The following is a 17602-nucleotide window of genomic DNA, read 5'->3' as shown; positions in this document are numbered from 1 at the left end:
ACACATGACACACAGGGACACACAGATCTGAGCGTCCCAGGGAGCTGCCCTGTCCAGTCTCTTGCTTTACTTCAGTCCCAGCCCTCCTCCGGTCCCGCCCCCACAGCCCCCCATCTCGCTCCAGACAGGAGCCATCTAGTTGGAGCTGGATCTAACCCACTCTTCTGGGAGAGCTGGTGGCATCAAAGGGAGCCCTCTAAGCCCCTTCCACTTTGCTGTGCTGATGGTGGAGCCTTGGCTTGGTTCCCATGGACACTCTGGGTTCCTCAGCCCCAGGCATGAAACCCCATCGCCCATTCCATTATTTTTTGACCTGGGGAAGTAGAGGTAGGAGGGAGAGCCAGGAAAGGATTTTTCCTCTGTAATCCACAAACACACAGACACAACCACCGAGACACAAGGAGACAGGACATAAAAACACCTGCATTATGCTTACCGGACACAGCTCCTTCTGCCTTGCAGAAGGGGCCCTAGCAACCTCTCAGATCCAAATCCTCTGATTCCAAATTCAGAGCTTCCTATTTTATTCCTTTAGCACTATCTCCACCATCATCACCATCCATCCCCACCATGACCACTGTCACAACCATCATCACAATATTACCACCATCACAACCAGCAACAACAGCATAGCCATCAGGACCAGTACCATCATAAATGGCATCCCCACCATCATCAGCATCATCACCATCATGACTGGCATCACCTCCACCATCAGCACCATCACCATCATAACTAGCATCCCACCACCATCAGCACCATCAGCACCATCAGCATCATGACTGGCATCACCTCCACCATCAGCACCATCACCATCATAACTGGCATCCCACCACCATCAGCACCATCAGCACCATCAGCATCATGACTGGCATCACCTCCACCATCAGCACCATCACCATCATAACTGGCATCACCTCCACCATCAGCACCATCAGCACCATCACCATCATGACTGGCATCCCCACCACCATCAGCACCATCACCATCATGACTGGCATCCCCACCACCATCAGCACCATCACCATCATGACTGGCATCCCACCCTCATCAGCACCATCACCATCATAACTGGCATCCCCACCACCATCAGCAGCATCACCATCATAACTGGCATCCCCACCATTATCACACCTATGACTGGGCCACCACGACTGCCTTCACTACATCATCATACCATTGTCTGCACTAATGGAGGAGTCCTCTTGGATCCTGACACAGCATGGATGAAAGACCCAATGGGAAGGACAGAAAGAGGGTGACACGCTTCCTAGGAGCCCAGGGGTCAAGGCCCGGGAGCTCAGGCCTCTGCAGCAGTCCTAGATTCTCCCAAACTTCAACCCTGCCCAAGGGCCTGTCTTCCCAGCTGAGTTGGAGCCTCCATCCCCACCCTCCTCCAGCAGCCAGAGAACTGGTCCCAGTCAGGTGTGGTCCTCGTGGTTTCCCAGTGGCGGAGCCAGCTGTGGAGAGAGAGAGAAACCCAGGAAGGGTGGAGCAGGGGAGGGCAGACTGCTGCACCCACGGGATTGGTCAAGCTGCGCCCTCCCGGCCAGCACCTGACTTAGAAGGTTCAAAGAGACAGCGGCCCCAGCCTCCGCCCAGAGCTCTGCCTGTCTCAGCCATGACGTGGGCGCCCGCTGGGCAGAGTGGGCCTCAGGGGCCATCCTGAGGCCGCGGTGAGGCGGGAGGAGGCCAGCAGGCCCCGTGGGGGCACCATGGACAAGTTCCGGATGATCTTCCAGTTCCTGCAGTCCAACCAGGAGTCCTTCATGAATGGCATCTGCGGTATCATGGCCCTGGCCAGTGCCCAGATGTACTCTGCCTTCGACTTCAACTGCCCCTGCCTGCCGGGCTACAACGCTGCCTACAGCGCCGGCATCCTGCTGGCGCCGCCCCTGGTGCTCTTCCTGCTCGGCCTGGTCATGAACAACAACGTGTCCATGCTGGCCGAAGAATGGAAGCGGCCTCAGGGCCACCGGGCCAAGGACCCCGCGGTGCTGCGCTACATGTTCTGCTCCATGGCCCAGCGCGCCCTCATCGCGCCCGTCGTCTGGGTGGCTGTCACACTGCTCGATGGCAAGTGCTTCCTTTGCGCATTCTGCACGGCGGTGCCCGTGAGCCTGCTGGGCAATGGCAGCCTGGTGCCCGGCCTGCCCCCACCAGAGCTTGCCCGCCTGCTGGCCCGGGTGCCCTGCCCTGAGATCTACGAGGGCGACTGGCTGCTGGCCCGCGAGGTGGCTGTGCGCTACCTGCGCTGCATCTCGCAGGTGAGGGGCCGGACGGCCTTGGGCTGGGGCTCCCCTCACAGGTTGGGTCCCTCGGAAAGTATTCCTTCCCCGCTCTTGAAGTGGAGCTTCCACAGGGCGTGCTTATGTTTCCCCAATAGATGGGGGGCCCCCAAGCCAGGGATGGGTCTGTCCACTCAGATGCAGTTCCCTGGGGTGGGGGCATATTTTCCCAAAGGGGGCCAGGGCTTCTGAAGGCGGAGGCAGGTGTCTTTCCTCAGGTCAGTGCCACCTGGGGAAAGAGGCCTGTGCCCTGTCCGAGGTTCCCCTGAGTGGACCCAACTGCCTGAGCTCCAGTTTGGAAACCTGGGGGAATTTGCATCCTTTTCCTCTTCCAGGTCCGGACAGTGGTGAGGCCGGTGGGTGGCTGCGCAATTTGGGTACATTTCCCTGGCAAATGGCCCCAGCTGGCACTCCCTGCTCAGGGGAAGGAGGCTTGAGTGAGGGGATGGACTGTTGGGATGTGCCCCAAAGGCAGGGCTGGAGGGCCCACTGACAGGGGATTCTGGAGCCCTGCTTCCACGCTATCTGCCACTCTGGCCCGCCACTCATCTGAGCCCCTCAGGACTCCTCAGCAGTTGTGGTGCGTGGGCAGGAAGACCTGGGCAGGGGTCTACCAGGGAGGGGACAAGGCTACAGAAGCATGCACACTCTGCTGCGATGAGTCCAGACGCCCCGGCTTCCCCTCCAGCCTGAACTCTCCCCTCTGGGGCTTGCGTTGTCACCGGGTGCCCCTGTGAACTTCACACTCCGAGCGCTTTCCTTCCCGCCTGCGCCTCCTCTGGTCTGAACACTTGTCCGTCATCCACTTTACCCTCCACCTGACCTTTAAACAATTACCTCATAGACTAAAAGGGGCCCCAGAGGGCAGGCTGCCTGGCCTACAGTATGTCATTTGGACTTCAGGGGCTGAATTCAAAGTTTAATTTTAGAATTAGTTGACATCATCTAAAACCTGAAAACTATCACATAAAAATGAGATTTCCAGGTTTACCTGAAACTTTTGGAGATTCAGCCCAGCAGGGCCCACATTTCCTCATCCAGCACATGCTCTGCAGTTTCCCCGCCCCAGGGTGCTCTACCATAACCACTGACCCCCACTACTGACAGTGGTTGCCCTGCCTCGCTCACCCTGATTTGGCCGAATGCTTCTCTGTGCAACTGGGGTTGACCCTAAGTTGAAACTGGGGGAGCAGCCTTCACCACAGTGAGTTACTGGAAGAATAGAACCAGCACCTGAGTGTCCAGTGCTCTTCAGCACAAGTTTGAGCAATTGTCCGATTTGTCTCTGTGACCCCTGAGGGCTCAGCTCGGAGCCCACACGGGAGGCACTGACTGAGAGCTGCGACTGAAAGGCAGACAGCAGCAGGAGCCAGAGGCGAGGTACAGGACTCAGAGGAGGAAGCGTCACTATGGGAGGTCAGGGAGGGCTTCCTGAAGGAAGAGGCATAGTTAGTGAGGGCTGGTTGGCCAGTAATAGTGACTAACAGTTACTGAGCACTAACTAGGAACCAGGCACTGTGCTGTTTATTGCCAGTTTTAGTCCTCAGAACAACCCAGTGGGATGGTTATGATCAACAGCCCCATTTTGTAGGTGGGGAAACTGAGGCACAGAGAAGGCAGGTACTTTGCTCCCAGTCAACTGTTAAGGACAGGCAGACCTTGTTTTATTGCACATACCTCTATCAGGCTTCACAGATACTGCGTGTTTCACAAGTTGAAGGTTCCTGGCCACCCTGCATCGAGAAAGTCTGTTGGTGCCGTTTCTCTAACACCTTTTGCTCACGTCTTGTCTCTGGGTCACATTTTGCCAATTCTCATAGTATTTTAAACTTTTTCATTATTATATTTGTTATGGTGATCTGTGATCTCTGATCTTTGATTTACTACTACTGCTCATTGAAAGCTCAAATAATGGCTAGCATTTTGCAGCAATAAAGCATTTTTTAATTGAGTTGTATACATTATTTTTTATACGTAATGCTATTGCACATGTTATGTTAGTGTAAACACAACTTTTATGTGCACTGGGCTCCCAAAAACATGGTGTGACTCACTTTATTGCCGTGTTTGCTTTAATGTAACAGCCTGGAGCAGATCCCACAAATCTCTGGAATATGCCTGCAGTGCAGATGGGCAAACCCAGGCATTCTAGTTCCAAGGTCTGCCCAGCCAAGTCCTGTGTATTGAGAGCCAGGCCTACACACCGGGCATTTCACTCACGCGGTCTCATTTCCACGAGATGGTATATCTGTGCCCATTGTACAGGAGAGAAGTGGAGGCCATGAGGTGCCGGCATTTGCTCTTTGTAGTCAGTGCTCTTTTCCCTAAAGGCCCTGGCACAGAGTGTGGTTTGGGGGCTTGGACAGGCTCGGGAGGCCGGAGGGCAGTGCCCGGCTGACTCTGTCTTCTCTCGTCTCAGGCCCTGGGCTGGTCCTTCGTGCTGCTGACCACGCTGCTGGCATTTGTCGTGCGCTCTGTGCGGCCCTGCTTCACACAGGCCGCCTTCCTTAAAAGCAAGTACTGGTCCCACTACATCGACATCGAGCGCAAGCTCTTTGATGAGACATGCACGGAGCACGCCAAGGCCTTCGCCAAGGTCTGTATCCAGCAGTTCTTCGAGGCCATGAACCACGACCTGGAGCTGGGTCACGCCCACGGGGCGTTGGCTGCCGGCCCCACTGGCTCGGCCGCCCCTGCTGCCACAGAAGGGGTGGATGAGGAGAGGGAGAAGCTGCATGGCATCACCGATCAGGGCACCATGAACAGGCTGCTCACGAGCTGGCATGAGTGCAAGCCGCCCCTGCGGCTGGGCCAGGAGGAGCCACTGGTGGGCAACGGCTGGGCTGGGGGCGGGCCCCGGCCTTCACGCAAGGAGGTGGCCACCTACTTCAGCAAAGTGTGAGCCGTGGCCAGGTGAAGAGGTGGGAATGGGGTGTGAGCCCACAGCTCCTCAGACCCCCAAAGTGGATGAAGAGATGAAGGCTGCAGGTGCTGATCGTAGGCTCCAGAGCAGACCTGCATGCCCAGGCACTCACCTGCCCATTTGAGGCGGGAAATTTGGAGTTGGAAGGGGACCTCAGTCCCCCAGCTATGGGACTATCCTGGAAGGTCCTGGAGTTACAGGGCCACGAGCAGTATTAGTCAGAGGGATTCAGAACTGCCTTTGGGGGAGACAAGCTCCCATCTGCCCAGCCCCTCCCAGGCCACGTCACCCCTGGTTCACTATCTCCTCTCAGGCTCTGTGAGCGCCTTGCCCCAGCGTTCACTCATCTGTGATTCTTTTTTAAGATCTTAGTTCCCTTATGCTCAAGGCTCAGGGAAGTCCAGCCACCTCATGAAGCAGGAATCCTCTGATTTTGGCTGGTCTCCTGAGTGAGGCTGAATAGACCAAAGTGGGCCATAAGGACCTGACACAGCCCCATCTGATGGAACACGCCTATGGTCACAGGGGATAAGATATCAGAAGCTAGGTCCAGTCGGGAGAAGCCAGGGTGTGGCTCCCCACGGAGGTCACTCAACATCATCAAGGCGGACTGCACACTTCCTTAGCACGGAAGTGCTGGCACGGAAGGCCCCTGTCTTAGTCTGTTTGAATTGTTCTAACAAATACAGCAGACTGGGTAGCTTCTAAATGACAGAGGCCTCTCCCAGCATTCTGGAGACTGGAAGTCCAAGATCATGGCACTGCCATGGTCATGTTCTGATAGAGGCCCTCTTCCTGGTTGGTAGAGCATGCCAGCTCACTGTGTCCTGTGGTGGGTGAGACTGGGGGCTCTCTGGAGTCTCTTTTTAAACGTTTTATTTATGTATTTATTTGGCTGCACTGGGTCTTAGTTGTGGCACATGGGATCGAGTCTCCTGACCAGGGATCGAACTCAGGCCCCCTGCATTGGGAACATAAAATTTTAACCACTGCACCACACAGGGAAGTCCCTGGAGCCTCTTTTATAAGGCATGAATCCCATGCCTTGAGCACCTCCCAAAGGTCCCACTCGTTAGTCCCATCGCCTTTGGAGGTAAGATTCAACATATGAATTTGAGCGGGGGACATATTCAGACCATAGCACATGCCATGGAGAGGCCTTGGAGATGGCCCTGCCACGTCCCTCACATCCAGGTCTCAGGTGGAAATCAGACCATCCCCAGAGCATTTAGAAAGGGAAGCTGATGTCTTCCCATGTTCCCAGAGACCACATCCCCTGGGCAGGGGGTTCTAATGTGCTGAAGGTCTCTGTCCTGAGGTGTGGGTGAGGGTGGAGGAGAGGGAGGGGAGCTACCTAGTGTGGAAATGGCCCAGACTCAAAAGTGAGACAGAACTGGGTCAAATGCTGGCTCTACTACTTACAAACTGTGTCCAGTTGCTTCACTTTGCCTCAGTTTCCTCATCTGTACAAGGGAGATGAGGCACCTACCTCATGGGATTGTGTGAGCATTAAATGGGTGAGGTACGTAAAGTGCATGGCATGTGGTAGGCACGCAGTACTTGGCGGATAATGTGGGTATTGATTTCCAAATCTGAGGGCTTCTCTTCCTCCTGGACTGAAGGTGGGGACATAAGGAACTAGAGCTTCCTTTGTCCAGGGGGAAGCAGAGGGCCAAGAAGATAAGCTTCTTGCCCCAAGACATCTTGGAGACCTAAGTCCCCTTTATCTGAGAATTCATTTTGATCTTGAGCCTTACAACACTGGGTTAATAATTTTCATTCTTCCTCAGGCATCCTTCCCTCTATTCCCACTTCTGAGACCCAGTCTCTCTCCTTTTAATTATTTGGGAAGAGGGAGAAACCTGGAAGCCTAGGTAGGCTGGAGGCCTCCTCCAAGAGGTGGGACTTACTCTAGGGGGTGATTCAGATGAGTGAAGACCAGGGGTGTGTTAACAGCTGGGAGTGGGCGGTGGAGGGGGGAGGGTTGTTGTCCAGAGGAAAAAAGCCAGCCCAGAGTTATTGGGAAGTATAAATGTGAAGGAAGGTGATCCAGAGATCCAGCAGTTAAGAATCGGCCTTGCAATGCAAGGGACACCAGCTGGATCCCTGGTGCAGGAAGATCCCACATGCCGCAGGGCAACGTGGGCCACGACTGCTTGAGCCTGCGCCCTAGAGCCCATGAACCACAACTACTGAGCCCATGCGCTGCATTAGGGAAGCCCACACGCCTAGAGCCTGTGCTCTGCATCAAGAGAAGCCACTGCAATGAAGAAGCCCGAGCACCGCAACCAAGAGTAGCCTCCACTTGCTGCAACTAAAGAAAGCCTGTGCATAGCAGCAAAGACCCACCACAGCCAAAATATAAATAAAAATAAATTTTAAAGAAATGTGAAGGAAAGAGTAAAATTTTAGGTCAGGCAAACCTGCATTCAAATATTGGGGCTGTAGGACCTTTGGCAAGTCCTTTGACCCACAATCCTCTGTCCCACAGAGGATTCAATCCCAGTGGGTCAATCCCTCTGACCCACAGTTGTCTGTCTGTAAAACGTATGTTTAAAAGACTTGCTTTTCAGGATTATAGTGAGGTTAAAGGATAACTTCTGAGGAAGCATCTGGAACCATATTTGGGACATCGTAAGATGTGAAAAAATGAACACTGGTCCTTTTCCCTTCATTCCTGCACGTGAACAAGCCCAGCTGAGGGAGGCCAGCAGGTCACTCAGCAGTTCTAAGGTCACAGAACCCCAAGACTGCAGAGTGGACAGGGGTCTGGGGGTCTCTCCCTTGATCCGGGAGGGTGGGTCATCGACACTGTCTTTGGGCCCTCCCCTTCAGCATTCCCGATCCATGACTTTTCAGCCTCAGCTTGTATACTTCCACAGACAGGGATCTCACGACCACTTTCTGGAATAGGCTGGATAGCTCTAATTGTTACAAAGGGCTTCATCTGCCTTCTTGTAATTTCCACCCACCAGTCAGAGCTCTCCCCAAGGGCCTCAGAAAATCCCTAGAGTCCAGAATTTTCTCATCAGCGCTCCTGAGATTCGAAGCAGCATCTGGGGAGTGAGTGGAAGTGAGGACAGAAGAGCCAGCAGGGGGAGGGCTTGCTCAGAGAGGACCAGGATGGGGGAGGGGGGCCTTTGGCTTTGCATACCCCACTAGGAGTCAGCGTCGGTCTGGTGGCTCCTCTCCCCTAATCCTGCTTGGGGCTCGGTTCTGGCTGCTTCTGCCAGTGAGGATCAAGTAGAGTGGGTGCTCCTGAAACCAGCCTGGAGGACAGGCCCAGACCAGAAATGCCGGGGGCCCCCTGTCTGGCTCCCAAACTGGTCCCACTGGTGCAGAGCCTCTGAAGGCAGGCGGGCCGCAGCAAAACTGACTCCTCCACTTCCTCTCCTCTCCCCGCGCCGCCCGCCCTCCGCCCGCCCCCACTGCCTGGCGCCCGCCTGCCTGGAGACTGTTTTTCCACTGGCTGGCGCACACCATCCATCCTGCGGGGTTCAGCCTCTTTTCTGGAGTTAAAACTTTTTTTCCGGAAGACCCCAACAGCCCCAGGCCCTGCCGGTCTCTCCTGGGCAGAAGAAGCAAAGCAGGAGGGAGAGGGCATGGGCTGGTGCCCACCCAGGGTCTCTGATGTTCTTGCGCCACTTGGAGAGCCCTGCCCCTCGGAGGCCAAAGCTACCGATGCCCGCAGCAGATCCCAGGTAAGGAAGGGGAGCACACAGGGCCACTCCGGGTTTACCCAGAGGGACTTTCCCGGGAGCCAGGCCCCTCCCTGAGCCTCCTCCTCCCACTCCCCAGGCACCTGTTTCCTGTCCTGACTGCTGCTGTTGGAGGTCCCATCGGGCCTGGATATGACACTCCCAGGCCTGGGGCCCAAGGGCAGTATTCTCAGGGGCAGTGTTCTCTCCTCTGTGCACCACCCACCAGTGTGGTGATTTTCAAACCCAGGGGAGCTTATTAGAGGCTGTTAAGTCAAGAGGAGGAGTGGGGGGTGGGGGAGGGGGCTGCCTTTAACCGGATCATCCCCAGCAATATCGCAAACTTTTGTTTCCCAGGGAGTTAGACTGGAGCTCCAGGACCGCCAGAGACAGTGAGTTAGGGAAGACAGATCTCTTCTTCTCCACCTGGCAACCCACGTGGCACCCAGCTCTGCCCCAGCCCATCAGGCAGTCTTGGCAGTAACCGGGAGGGACAGTAGTCCAGAGAGGAGGCACAGAAGGAAATACTGGCAGGACTCCCCACCTGTTTGCTGCCCGCCCCCCACCTCCCATCGCTCCACTCCCCAGCTGCCTCTGGCCTGAGGACTTTTATTTTTCATCCCGGGATAGAAAGAACAGGGGCCACACCCTTGCCTCTGTGGGCGGAACCTGGGAAGGGAGTTGGGGCAGAACAGGGCTGAAGCTGGAGGCCTCGGCTAGTTCCTGGCAGGCTGCCAGCCCTGCTGCTACCCAGACCAAGAGCAGGCTCGAGAGCCGGAGACTCCACTGTCTCTCAGGCACGCTGCTACCCAGACCAAGAGCAGGCTCGAGAGCCGGAGACTCCACTGTCTCTCAGGCACGGCCAAGCCTTAGGCTTCATCAAGGCCTCCTGTTGCTGGCTGGCTGGGCGGCCCCAGGCCTGGGGACCTGGGTGGAACATGGCTGCTGGACGGAGAAAGGGGAATGGGTGGGGAAGGGGAAGCTTGCCAGGGCTCTTGTGGATGGGCACAGAGCGGGGGCAGAGGAAACCAGGAAAACAGAGGGCTTGCTTAGCTTGACCCACCGTTGTCCACTTCCAAGGCTTCCTCAGGTCACGCTCAAAAGTCCCGTCCAGGCACGTCCATATTTGAATAGCTTAAGCAAAGCGCTTATCCTCTGGAGGCCTTAGTTTCCTGATCTTTGCCCCACGAAGAATTACCACCTCCACCCCTTGCCATCCACCTCACCTCTGGGAGGGGCCTTCAGGACCGGACAAGGTGAGATGGAGGGTGTCATACATGGGACAGTTATCAGGCACAGTTTATTCCCTTTCTTTCCCTCCAGCATTCCTAAGAGGGCAAGGGCCAAATGATTTATCCTCTTTTCACAGATGAGGACACTTAAGTCCAGAGAAAAGTCATGAAGTATGTTGACAGCCAGGATCTCCTAAACCAGTCCAGAGCCTGCGGTCTCCAAAATGAAAAGGCTCTTATGAACTCCAGGGAGGCTGTACCAGGCTCACCACTGACTGGAGACCCCTTCCTCTACACCAGCCCATAGCACAGGGTCAAGCCCAAGTCCCTCATCCACCGGACACCCACTCCAGCTTTTATACCCATGGGCTAGACACCCGAGGACACACCCTCCAAACTGTCCTAGGTCCCCCAGCACACTAGCAAGTACCTGGAATCCCAAAGGGAAAGCCAGTCAATATCACACATTCCCCAAAGCCACAGGGCCATTCCTAGTCCCCACCTCAAGGGAAGCTTATGGGGATGACAAGAACCAAGGTACGTGAGGCAGACAGACCTGAGCTTGAATCTTAGCTCTGCACTCATGTGTGAGCCAGGCAGGCAGTCACCCTGGGGAAACCTCCACCTTCCAACCGTGCATTGGGCTATCACAGCTCAGTGCAGGACCGTGACGATGGGCAATGAGGGGTGCAAAACGCCTGACATGTAGTAGGAGCTCAGTGAACAGTGGCTACTCTCCATGTGCCCAGGCCCTGGGGCTCCCTGAGTCTCCTTCGTTTCTCACCAGCCTGACTTCACAAGAGCCCCCTGGTCCCTATTTTCAGAGGCAAATACTGATTTGTCACCTACTGTCCCACAGGAAGCACTCAACTGGCCACTACAGGGGATGAAATGGCAAGACTGTGCCCCGCCCTCCGGTGCCCACTAGCCTGCAAGCTCTCGTAGTCCCACCTGGAGCCATCATCCAGATCTCCTCCTGCCTCCACCCTTGCCGTCAGCCTCCCAGCTCACCCATCACCATGGCAGCCCTGATCGCAGAGAACTTCCGCTTCCTGTCACTCTTCTTCAAGAGCAAGGATGTGATGATTTTCAACGGGCTGGTGGCACTGGGCACAGTGGGCAGCCAGGAGCTGTTCACCGTGGTGGCTTTCCACTGCCCTTGCTCACCGGCCCGGAACTACCTGTATGGGCTGGCAGCCATTGGGGTGCCCGCCCTGGCACTCTTCCTCATTGGCGTCATCCTCAACAACCACACCTGGAACCTGGTTGCTGAGTGCCAGTACCGGAGGACCAAGAACTGCTCGGCTGCCCCCAACTTCCTCCTCCTAAGCTCCATCGTGGGCCGCGCGGCCGTGGCCCCCGTCACCTGGTCTGTCATCTCCCTGCTGCGTGGTGAGGCCTACGTCTGTGCTCTCAGTGAGTTCGTGAACCCCCATTCACTCATGGTTGGAGAAAGGAGCTTCCCAGTAGCCCATGCCACAGAAATCCTGGCCAGGTTCCCATGCGGGGAGGGCCCTGCCAACCTGTCAGTCTTCCGGGAGGAGGTCAGCCGCAGACTCAAGTACGAGTCCCAGGTAAGACTGTACCAAGACAAGCTCCTCTTTTCTCCCCTACCTGATGGAGAGTGGGCAGGTAACGGCTCAGGGTTAACCCTGCAGTTAGTCCTCTGGGGCTGAGCTCTCCAGAAAATCACTAGATTATCAGCCTCAGGCATGAAAGCTGGGTATCCATGGGTTAGCGATTGGTGGGACAAGGGTCAACGCCATCCCAAATAAGAGAGTTTTAAACATTAAAGGAATTTTCTTCTTGCTCAGTCCGAGCCTGATACCTGTCACAAATTAAGCCCTTCGCTCCAGCTGGATTGAGCACAAACCGCTGCCGCCTTATGAAACCTTTGCTGTTGGCTGTGAGCTGGTGGTGGAGGATGGCTGGCTCAGGGGATGAACATGTTCCTATCCCAGGAAAAGCCACTGCCTAGCAGAGTCAGCCTCAGGCATTGCCAACGGAAAAGGAGTCCCTTGAGACAGGAGGGGTGTCCAGTCAAGGAAGCAGCAGCTGCCACCACGATCCTAGCCTCAGCCTCAGCTTAGTTCTGAAGGAGAGGAATTGGGTCAGGGAGAGGAGGCAAGGGCAGAGAGCTGGGCAGGAGCAGAAAAACAGCTAGTGTTAACTTAAAAGAAGCAGGGTGTGAGAAACAGGCAGAAAAGAGCAGTTTTCTTTTTTGGGGGGTCACACTGCACGGCATGTGGGATTTTAGTTCCCTGACCAGGGATTGAACCCGTGCAATGGAAATGCGGAGTCTTAACCACTGGACCGCCAGGGAAGACCCGAGCACAGATTTTCTAAAGGTACATAAGTAACACAAGTAGAAAAGCAGGGCTGGAGACAGCACCAAAAGAGATGGAAGATGGTAGGCAGAGATAAAATGTATTTGATGCTCAAATGCCCACAGATCTCTGTCCACGCTTAAATGGGGAAACAAAGATGACCTTGACTGTCCTAGTCCTCAATAGGCTCACGGCCACACGAGACAAGCACATGAGTGATTTCAAAGAGGCTAAGTCTAAACACAGAGAAGGTGTGAGCTCCAGGGAGTGAGGGCAAAGCGGAGGAATCAGTCAGAAGGGCCTGCTGCCCTTAGAGGAACAGAATCTGAGGCCAGAGAAATGACAGAGCCAGCTCTCAGGGGGTTATGCCTGGTTCCACCCAGCCCACACCCTCTGACCAGCTCCCGCCACTTCTTCCTAGGGCAGGTGGGGGTCCAGGCAGCTCCCTGCCCGCCCTCAACCCTGCCCCTTCTCTGGCCAGCTCTTTGGGTGGCTGCTTATCGGTGTGGTGGCCATCCTGGTGTTCCTGACCAAATGCCTCAAGCACTACTGCTCACCACTCAGCTACCGCCAGGAGGCCTACTGGGCGCAGTACCGCGCCAACGAGGACCAGCTGTTCCAGCGCACGGCTGAGGTGCACTCGCGGGTGCTGGCTGCCAACAACGTGCGCCGCTTCTTCGGCTTTGTGGCGCTCGACAAGGACGACGAGGAGCTGGTCGCGAAGTTCCCGGTGGAAGGCACACAGCCGCGGCTGCAGTGGAACGCCATCACCGGCGTCTACCTGTACCGTGAGAACCAAGGCCTCCCACTCTACAGCCGCCTGCACAAGTGGGCCCAGGGTGTGGTGGGCAACGGCATGACCCCGGACCATGTAGAGATGTCCTTGCTTCCCTCCTGAGGGCCCCGTTCCCACACTCTTGGCCAATGACGGTATTTGGTCCCAAACTGAACCCCACTGCCTGCTCACATCAGCATGAGGGGACTTCTCTTCTTTGGCTGCACATGCTTGTCGGATCTTAGTTCTCTGACCCAGGGCTGAACCCTTGCCCTCTGCAATGAAGGTGCAGGGTCGCAACCACTGAATTCCCCAGAGATTTTTTTTTTAACCATAGCTTTTGGGGGAAACAGGCCAGGAGAGAAACGAACACAAAGTAAAACTGAGATATGGATGTGAGAGCTGGTAGACGATGTGGGCTCTGGCAGGAAGGCCCTCAGACCTGAAGAAGTCCCCTTTCCTGTTGCCACCGCCACTCGGTCAACAGCTTTGGAGAAAAGACCCTTTCCCAGAACTGGTCCTTCATGAACTATGATGTGGAGGATGACCTCTGACTAGAGGGACCCAGTCCCACCTGGGTGGGAAGCCCTGGCCAGCAGAGTCAGGTGACGATGGAACTCACCAGCAGGCTCTGTGTGCAGAAGGCTATGCAGTTCATTTGTGGAACTGCACATGGACATCTGGCTCGCTGGGCACAGCTGGGAAGCAGCCCTCTGGCTATGTCTCCAGCTTTATTTTATACACATTTTTGATAAAGCTTTTCTTAGTATAAAGGACTAGCTTGTGTCTGCGTGACTGGATGGGTCATGTCACAGCACGCTGGAGGTCATGATGCTATGTGCTAAGTTGCTTCAGTTATGTCCGACTCTTTCCAACACCATGGACTGCAGCCCGCCAGGCTCCTCTGTCCATGGGCATTCTCCAAGCTAGAATACTGGAGTGGGTTAGCCTATCCCTTATCCAGGGGATCTTCTCGACCCAGGAATCAAACTGGGGTCTCCTGCATTGTAGGCGGATTCTTTACCAGCTGAGCTACTGGGGGGACAGGCCTAAATCCCAGACCTGGGGAGGGAAGAGGACAGAGACCCTGGGCAAGACTGAAATGGGTAGAAGGGAGGGCTGGGGGTCAGGGGAGGCAGAGGCAGGTGTTTCCACTTGCGGGAAGGCCCTGGGGCTGATGATCTCTTAACTGGGTTCAGTCATCTGATTTGATCTGGGAAACAGATGGAGCCTGGCCTTTCTCAGAGGGAAGCTCGGCTTAGACATCAGGAATCAGCAGACCCGGCCCCTGTGCTCAGCTGGGCAGTCCAGCTCTCGTAACCCAGAGCTAACAAGCAAGAACCAGGCCAGCACTGCATGGCCTCCCTCCCATGCCTGCCATGCCTGAGCACCTCCGCCACTTCTCGGACCTCTGATGCACTCTCCCTTGTCCCTGTCCCGCTCTCTGGCGTGGGACTCGGTCATCTCCCACAGAAAAGCTCCCCAGCTCTGAGGACATTTAAAGCTCTGCCCAAGGAAGCTTTTAATTCCCTTAAGACCAAGCCAAAAATGAACTGGCTTCAACTAGCTGGGTCTGGGCTGGCCTCTTAATTCAGGAAAACAGGATCCTTAGACAGTCTTTCTGGGAAATTTACAGGGAGGTGGGGGTGTAGCAGGCCCATCACATCCCTTCTCCCTCAGGTTCCAAGGAACAAGTCAGTCAATGCCCTCTGCCCTGCAAGCTCTCCTCAGGGGAGCAGCAGGGAGAGAGAGAATCTGTAGTCTCCTAAGGTCACACAGCACGTCAATCTAGGTCCTCACTGAGCCCGCACGTGCCAGGCCCTGTGGCAGCACATAACATCCATGCTCTCACTCAGTCCATAAAATCCTTCAAGCAGGATTTTTTAACCCCATTTCATAAACGAGGCACCCAGTTCAGAGAGGTTGGATAATCTGGCCCCACTGGCCCCGGGAGGAGACATCACCAGGTGGTTTGAGCTGATACCTGTCACCTTCCTCTCAGGCACTCAGGTCCCTGAATTCCCTTCTGGGCTCTGCCTCTCCTCCTGTCCAAGCCTCACAGCCTCCACCAAGGGGCACAAGGTACCACGGAGCTGAGGCAGAGGCAAGGTCCAGAGATCCCATAATCTAGAAGGTTCGGCCTGCTCCCAGGACCCTGCTGATCACCCCACCCACACCCACAGTTGGGCCAAGAGCCCGCCAGGGCCACAGTAGGATCCTGACTCCAGGGTTGTGGGGAGTCGGCCCTCCGTTCTGCTCCAGGGACCTCCCACAAAGGAGACTCTCAGGTTCCCTGGGGACCCAGAAGCCTGCTGCCTGCAAGCACTGAGCAGCCCCAGAAAAGTAAAAAGATGAAACAAATTGGTTCTTAAGACAAGCAAAAAGGAATTATAAGAAATCTCAAATTCCTTTTTATCTTGACGGGATTACCCCAAGGATGCTGCAGAAAAAGCAGCACTTAAATAGAGCCCTCAGGCAACAGTTTCTCAACTGCCCAGGCGCCTGAGGGTCCCACAGTGTCCTGGAGCCAGCCGGCCCCTAGTCGTCCATCATGGAGCTCTTCGCCTCCACGTATTCCAGGGCCTTTGCCTTGACTGCCTGCACATCCTTCTCTGAGCCGTGTTGCTTCTCATAGTCCAGGTAGCGCTTGAAGAAGAATTTCATTCGCTTGGGGGCCAGGCTCAGGTGAATGACCCGCTCGAAGATGGCCCTGGGAGGGAGAGCAGATGGCGTTTGCCTCTTGGTCCCTAGCCACGTGATTTCTGGCTGACCTTCACTCACTGCTCTCAGGCTCTGGAGCACTCCCACTTCTACCTTTATTTTTATTCCTATTATAAACTGTCACGTCCGTGGACAGAGAGAACACCACCCCTGCTTTCCAGAGGAGCAGACTAAGATGCTACAGGGCGGAGTGCCCTGAAGGCACACGGGGAATCAGGACAGAGCTAATGGGACGGGACACCAGTAAGGTGTGGATCTGTGAGGACAGCTCTGCTTAAAACTCACCGAGAGGCGTGGGCGGGTGCCAACTCTTTCTGGACCACAGTCCAGCCATCTCTAATCCTCCCTGTCTTGGGGGGATGCTGGTAGTGGTAGGTGAGACCATGCCTGTGAACACTCTCTACTATGAAAGCCAGGCTCAGCATTAATTATGAGAAAAACCCTGTCTCCTGACTCCCAGGCCTGGGGCCAGACTACCTCCCAGCTGAGGTTTCATCCAGACCGGTGGCTGGCCCCCAAGGTAGAAAAAGAAATTGGAAATGTGAATGCCACAGAACCTGCTGTGTCATGTCAAAGCCATTTTCCAGACAGAGTTAGAGAACTGGGGTGCTGGGAGCTGGTGCGGGGCTAAAACTCCTGAGTGGTCAATGCCCGCCCCCTACCCCGCCACAGAGAATGAGGCCTCAGCCCATCCTCCCCTCTCACCGGGCTTCCTTCTGGCTGCCATGCTTGATGATCATGTCGATGTAAACCGACCAGACATCTGTGCGCTTCGGGTAGATGCTCAGTGTGCTCTCAAAAATGGCTCTGGCGCGTTCCGCATCCCCTAGCTGGAACTCAAGCTGCGCAAACTTGGCGATCACATCCACGTCTGCAGGGAGAGGACAGCTCAGGCATAGAAAGCAGAGAGACATCCTCATCACAACACATGACTCTACAGGCACAGAGTCTGATGCCTGATTTCCTGCCCTTGGGTCCTGAGACCCAGGTGATGACAAGAGGGATGCAGGGGCAGGTTGAGGGCTAAATACACAGATGGGCACTGCTCTATGACTCCCAAACAGCAGACATTCTACTCTCTGGGCCCAGAAGGTGGATGGGGGATGGGAGGTAGGTGTGGGGCGGGCAGGCACAGGCAAAGAATTGATGCTAATCCCTTTTTTGTTCCTCAACCTCTGGAGTTTAGCATTTAAAATGCAACACGAGCACATGTTCAGGAGTATATAATCAATAGAGAGCAAGCTATGTACCCTCCAGAAGGCTTCCCTAAACCAGCCCTTGGATGAGAAGACCCCCATGCCCCTGCCCAGATTCTACTGTGCTCAGGATCTGTGTGGGTGGAAGGAACGAGCACTCACGCTCTTTCTTAGGCAGGCACTCGAGGGCTCGCTGCATCACACGGTGACTGGCCTCCGCCTTTCCCCTCCGCAGAAGGAAGGCGCCGTATTTGACCCAGACAGCTTTCTCCTGCCTGAAACGCTTCAGCATCCGGTTGTAGAGTTCGCCAGCTTCCTGTGGGAAGAATGATGTAAGCTGAGAGAGCGGATGAGAGCAGAGGGGGCAACGACAGAGACAGATGGCTACGCTCGTGGGAAGCTAGCCCTGGGCTCAGGGGCTCCCTCAGTGACCAGGCCCTGA

General features: G+C 55.4%; 3 protein-coding genes across 5 annotated transcripts in view; 2 read left to right on the top strand and 1 right to left on the bottom strand.

The window, feature by feature from the left end:
- Window positions 1-1479: 1479 nt before the first annotated feature.
- On the top strand, window positions 1480-5472 carry CALHM1 (calcium homeostasis modulator 1). Its single transcript, XM_002698462.5, has 2 exons — window positions 1480-2267; window positions 4708-5472. The coding sequence occupies exons 1-2, from the start codon at window positions 1716-1718 to the stop codon at window positions 5188-5190; spliced, it is 1035 nt and encodes a 344-aa protein (XP_002698508.1). The 5' UTR covers window positions 1480-1715; the 3' UTR covers window positions 5191-5472.
- Window positions 5473-8667: 3195 nt separating this feature from the next.
- Window positions 8668-14020, top strand: CALHM2 (calcium homeostasis modulator family member 2). Its single transcript, NM_001046420.1, has 3 exons — window positions 8668-8912; window positions 11001-11715; window positions 12950-14020. The coding sequence occupies exons 2-3, from the start codon at window positions 11161-11163 to the stop codon at window positions 13364-13366; spliced, it is 972 nt and encodes a 323-aa protein (NP_001039885.1). The 5' UTR covers window positions 8668-8912; window positions 11001-11160; the 3' UTR covers window positions 13367-14020.
- A 1611-nt stretch (window positions 14021-15631) lies between these two features.
- The window catches only part of PDCD11 (programmed cell death 11), a 41015-nt gene continuing 39044 nt past the window's right edge, over window positions 15632-17602 (bottom strand). For 2 of the 3 annotated variants that reach the window (XM_005225554.5, XM_024985648.2), the window contains exons 34-36: window positions 17323-17476; window positions 16670-16835; window positions 15632-15953 (exon numbers count right to left, since the gene is read on the bottom strand). In XM_005225554.5, coding sequence (XP_005225611.2) covers window positions 15782-15953; window positions 16670-16835; window positions 17323-17476 — 492 coding nt within the window. In that variant the 3' untranslated portion in view covers window positions 15632-15781. 3 annotated transcript variants of the gene reach the window in all.

This window comes from Bos taurus, chromosome 26, assembly GCF_002263795.3.
Source record: "Bos taurus isolate L1 Dominette 01449 registration number 42190680 breed Hereford chromosome 26, ARS-UCD2.0, whole genome shotgun sequence".
Lineage (NCBI taxonomy): Eukaryota > Metazoa > Chordata > Mammalia > Artiodactyla > Bovidae > Bos > Bos taurus.
The sequence above is the reverse complement of the archived record's forward strand: the minus strand, read 5'-3'. Positions and strand labels throughout refer to the sequence as shown.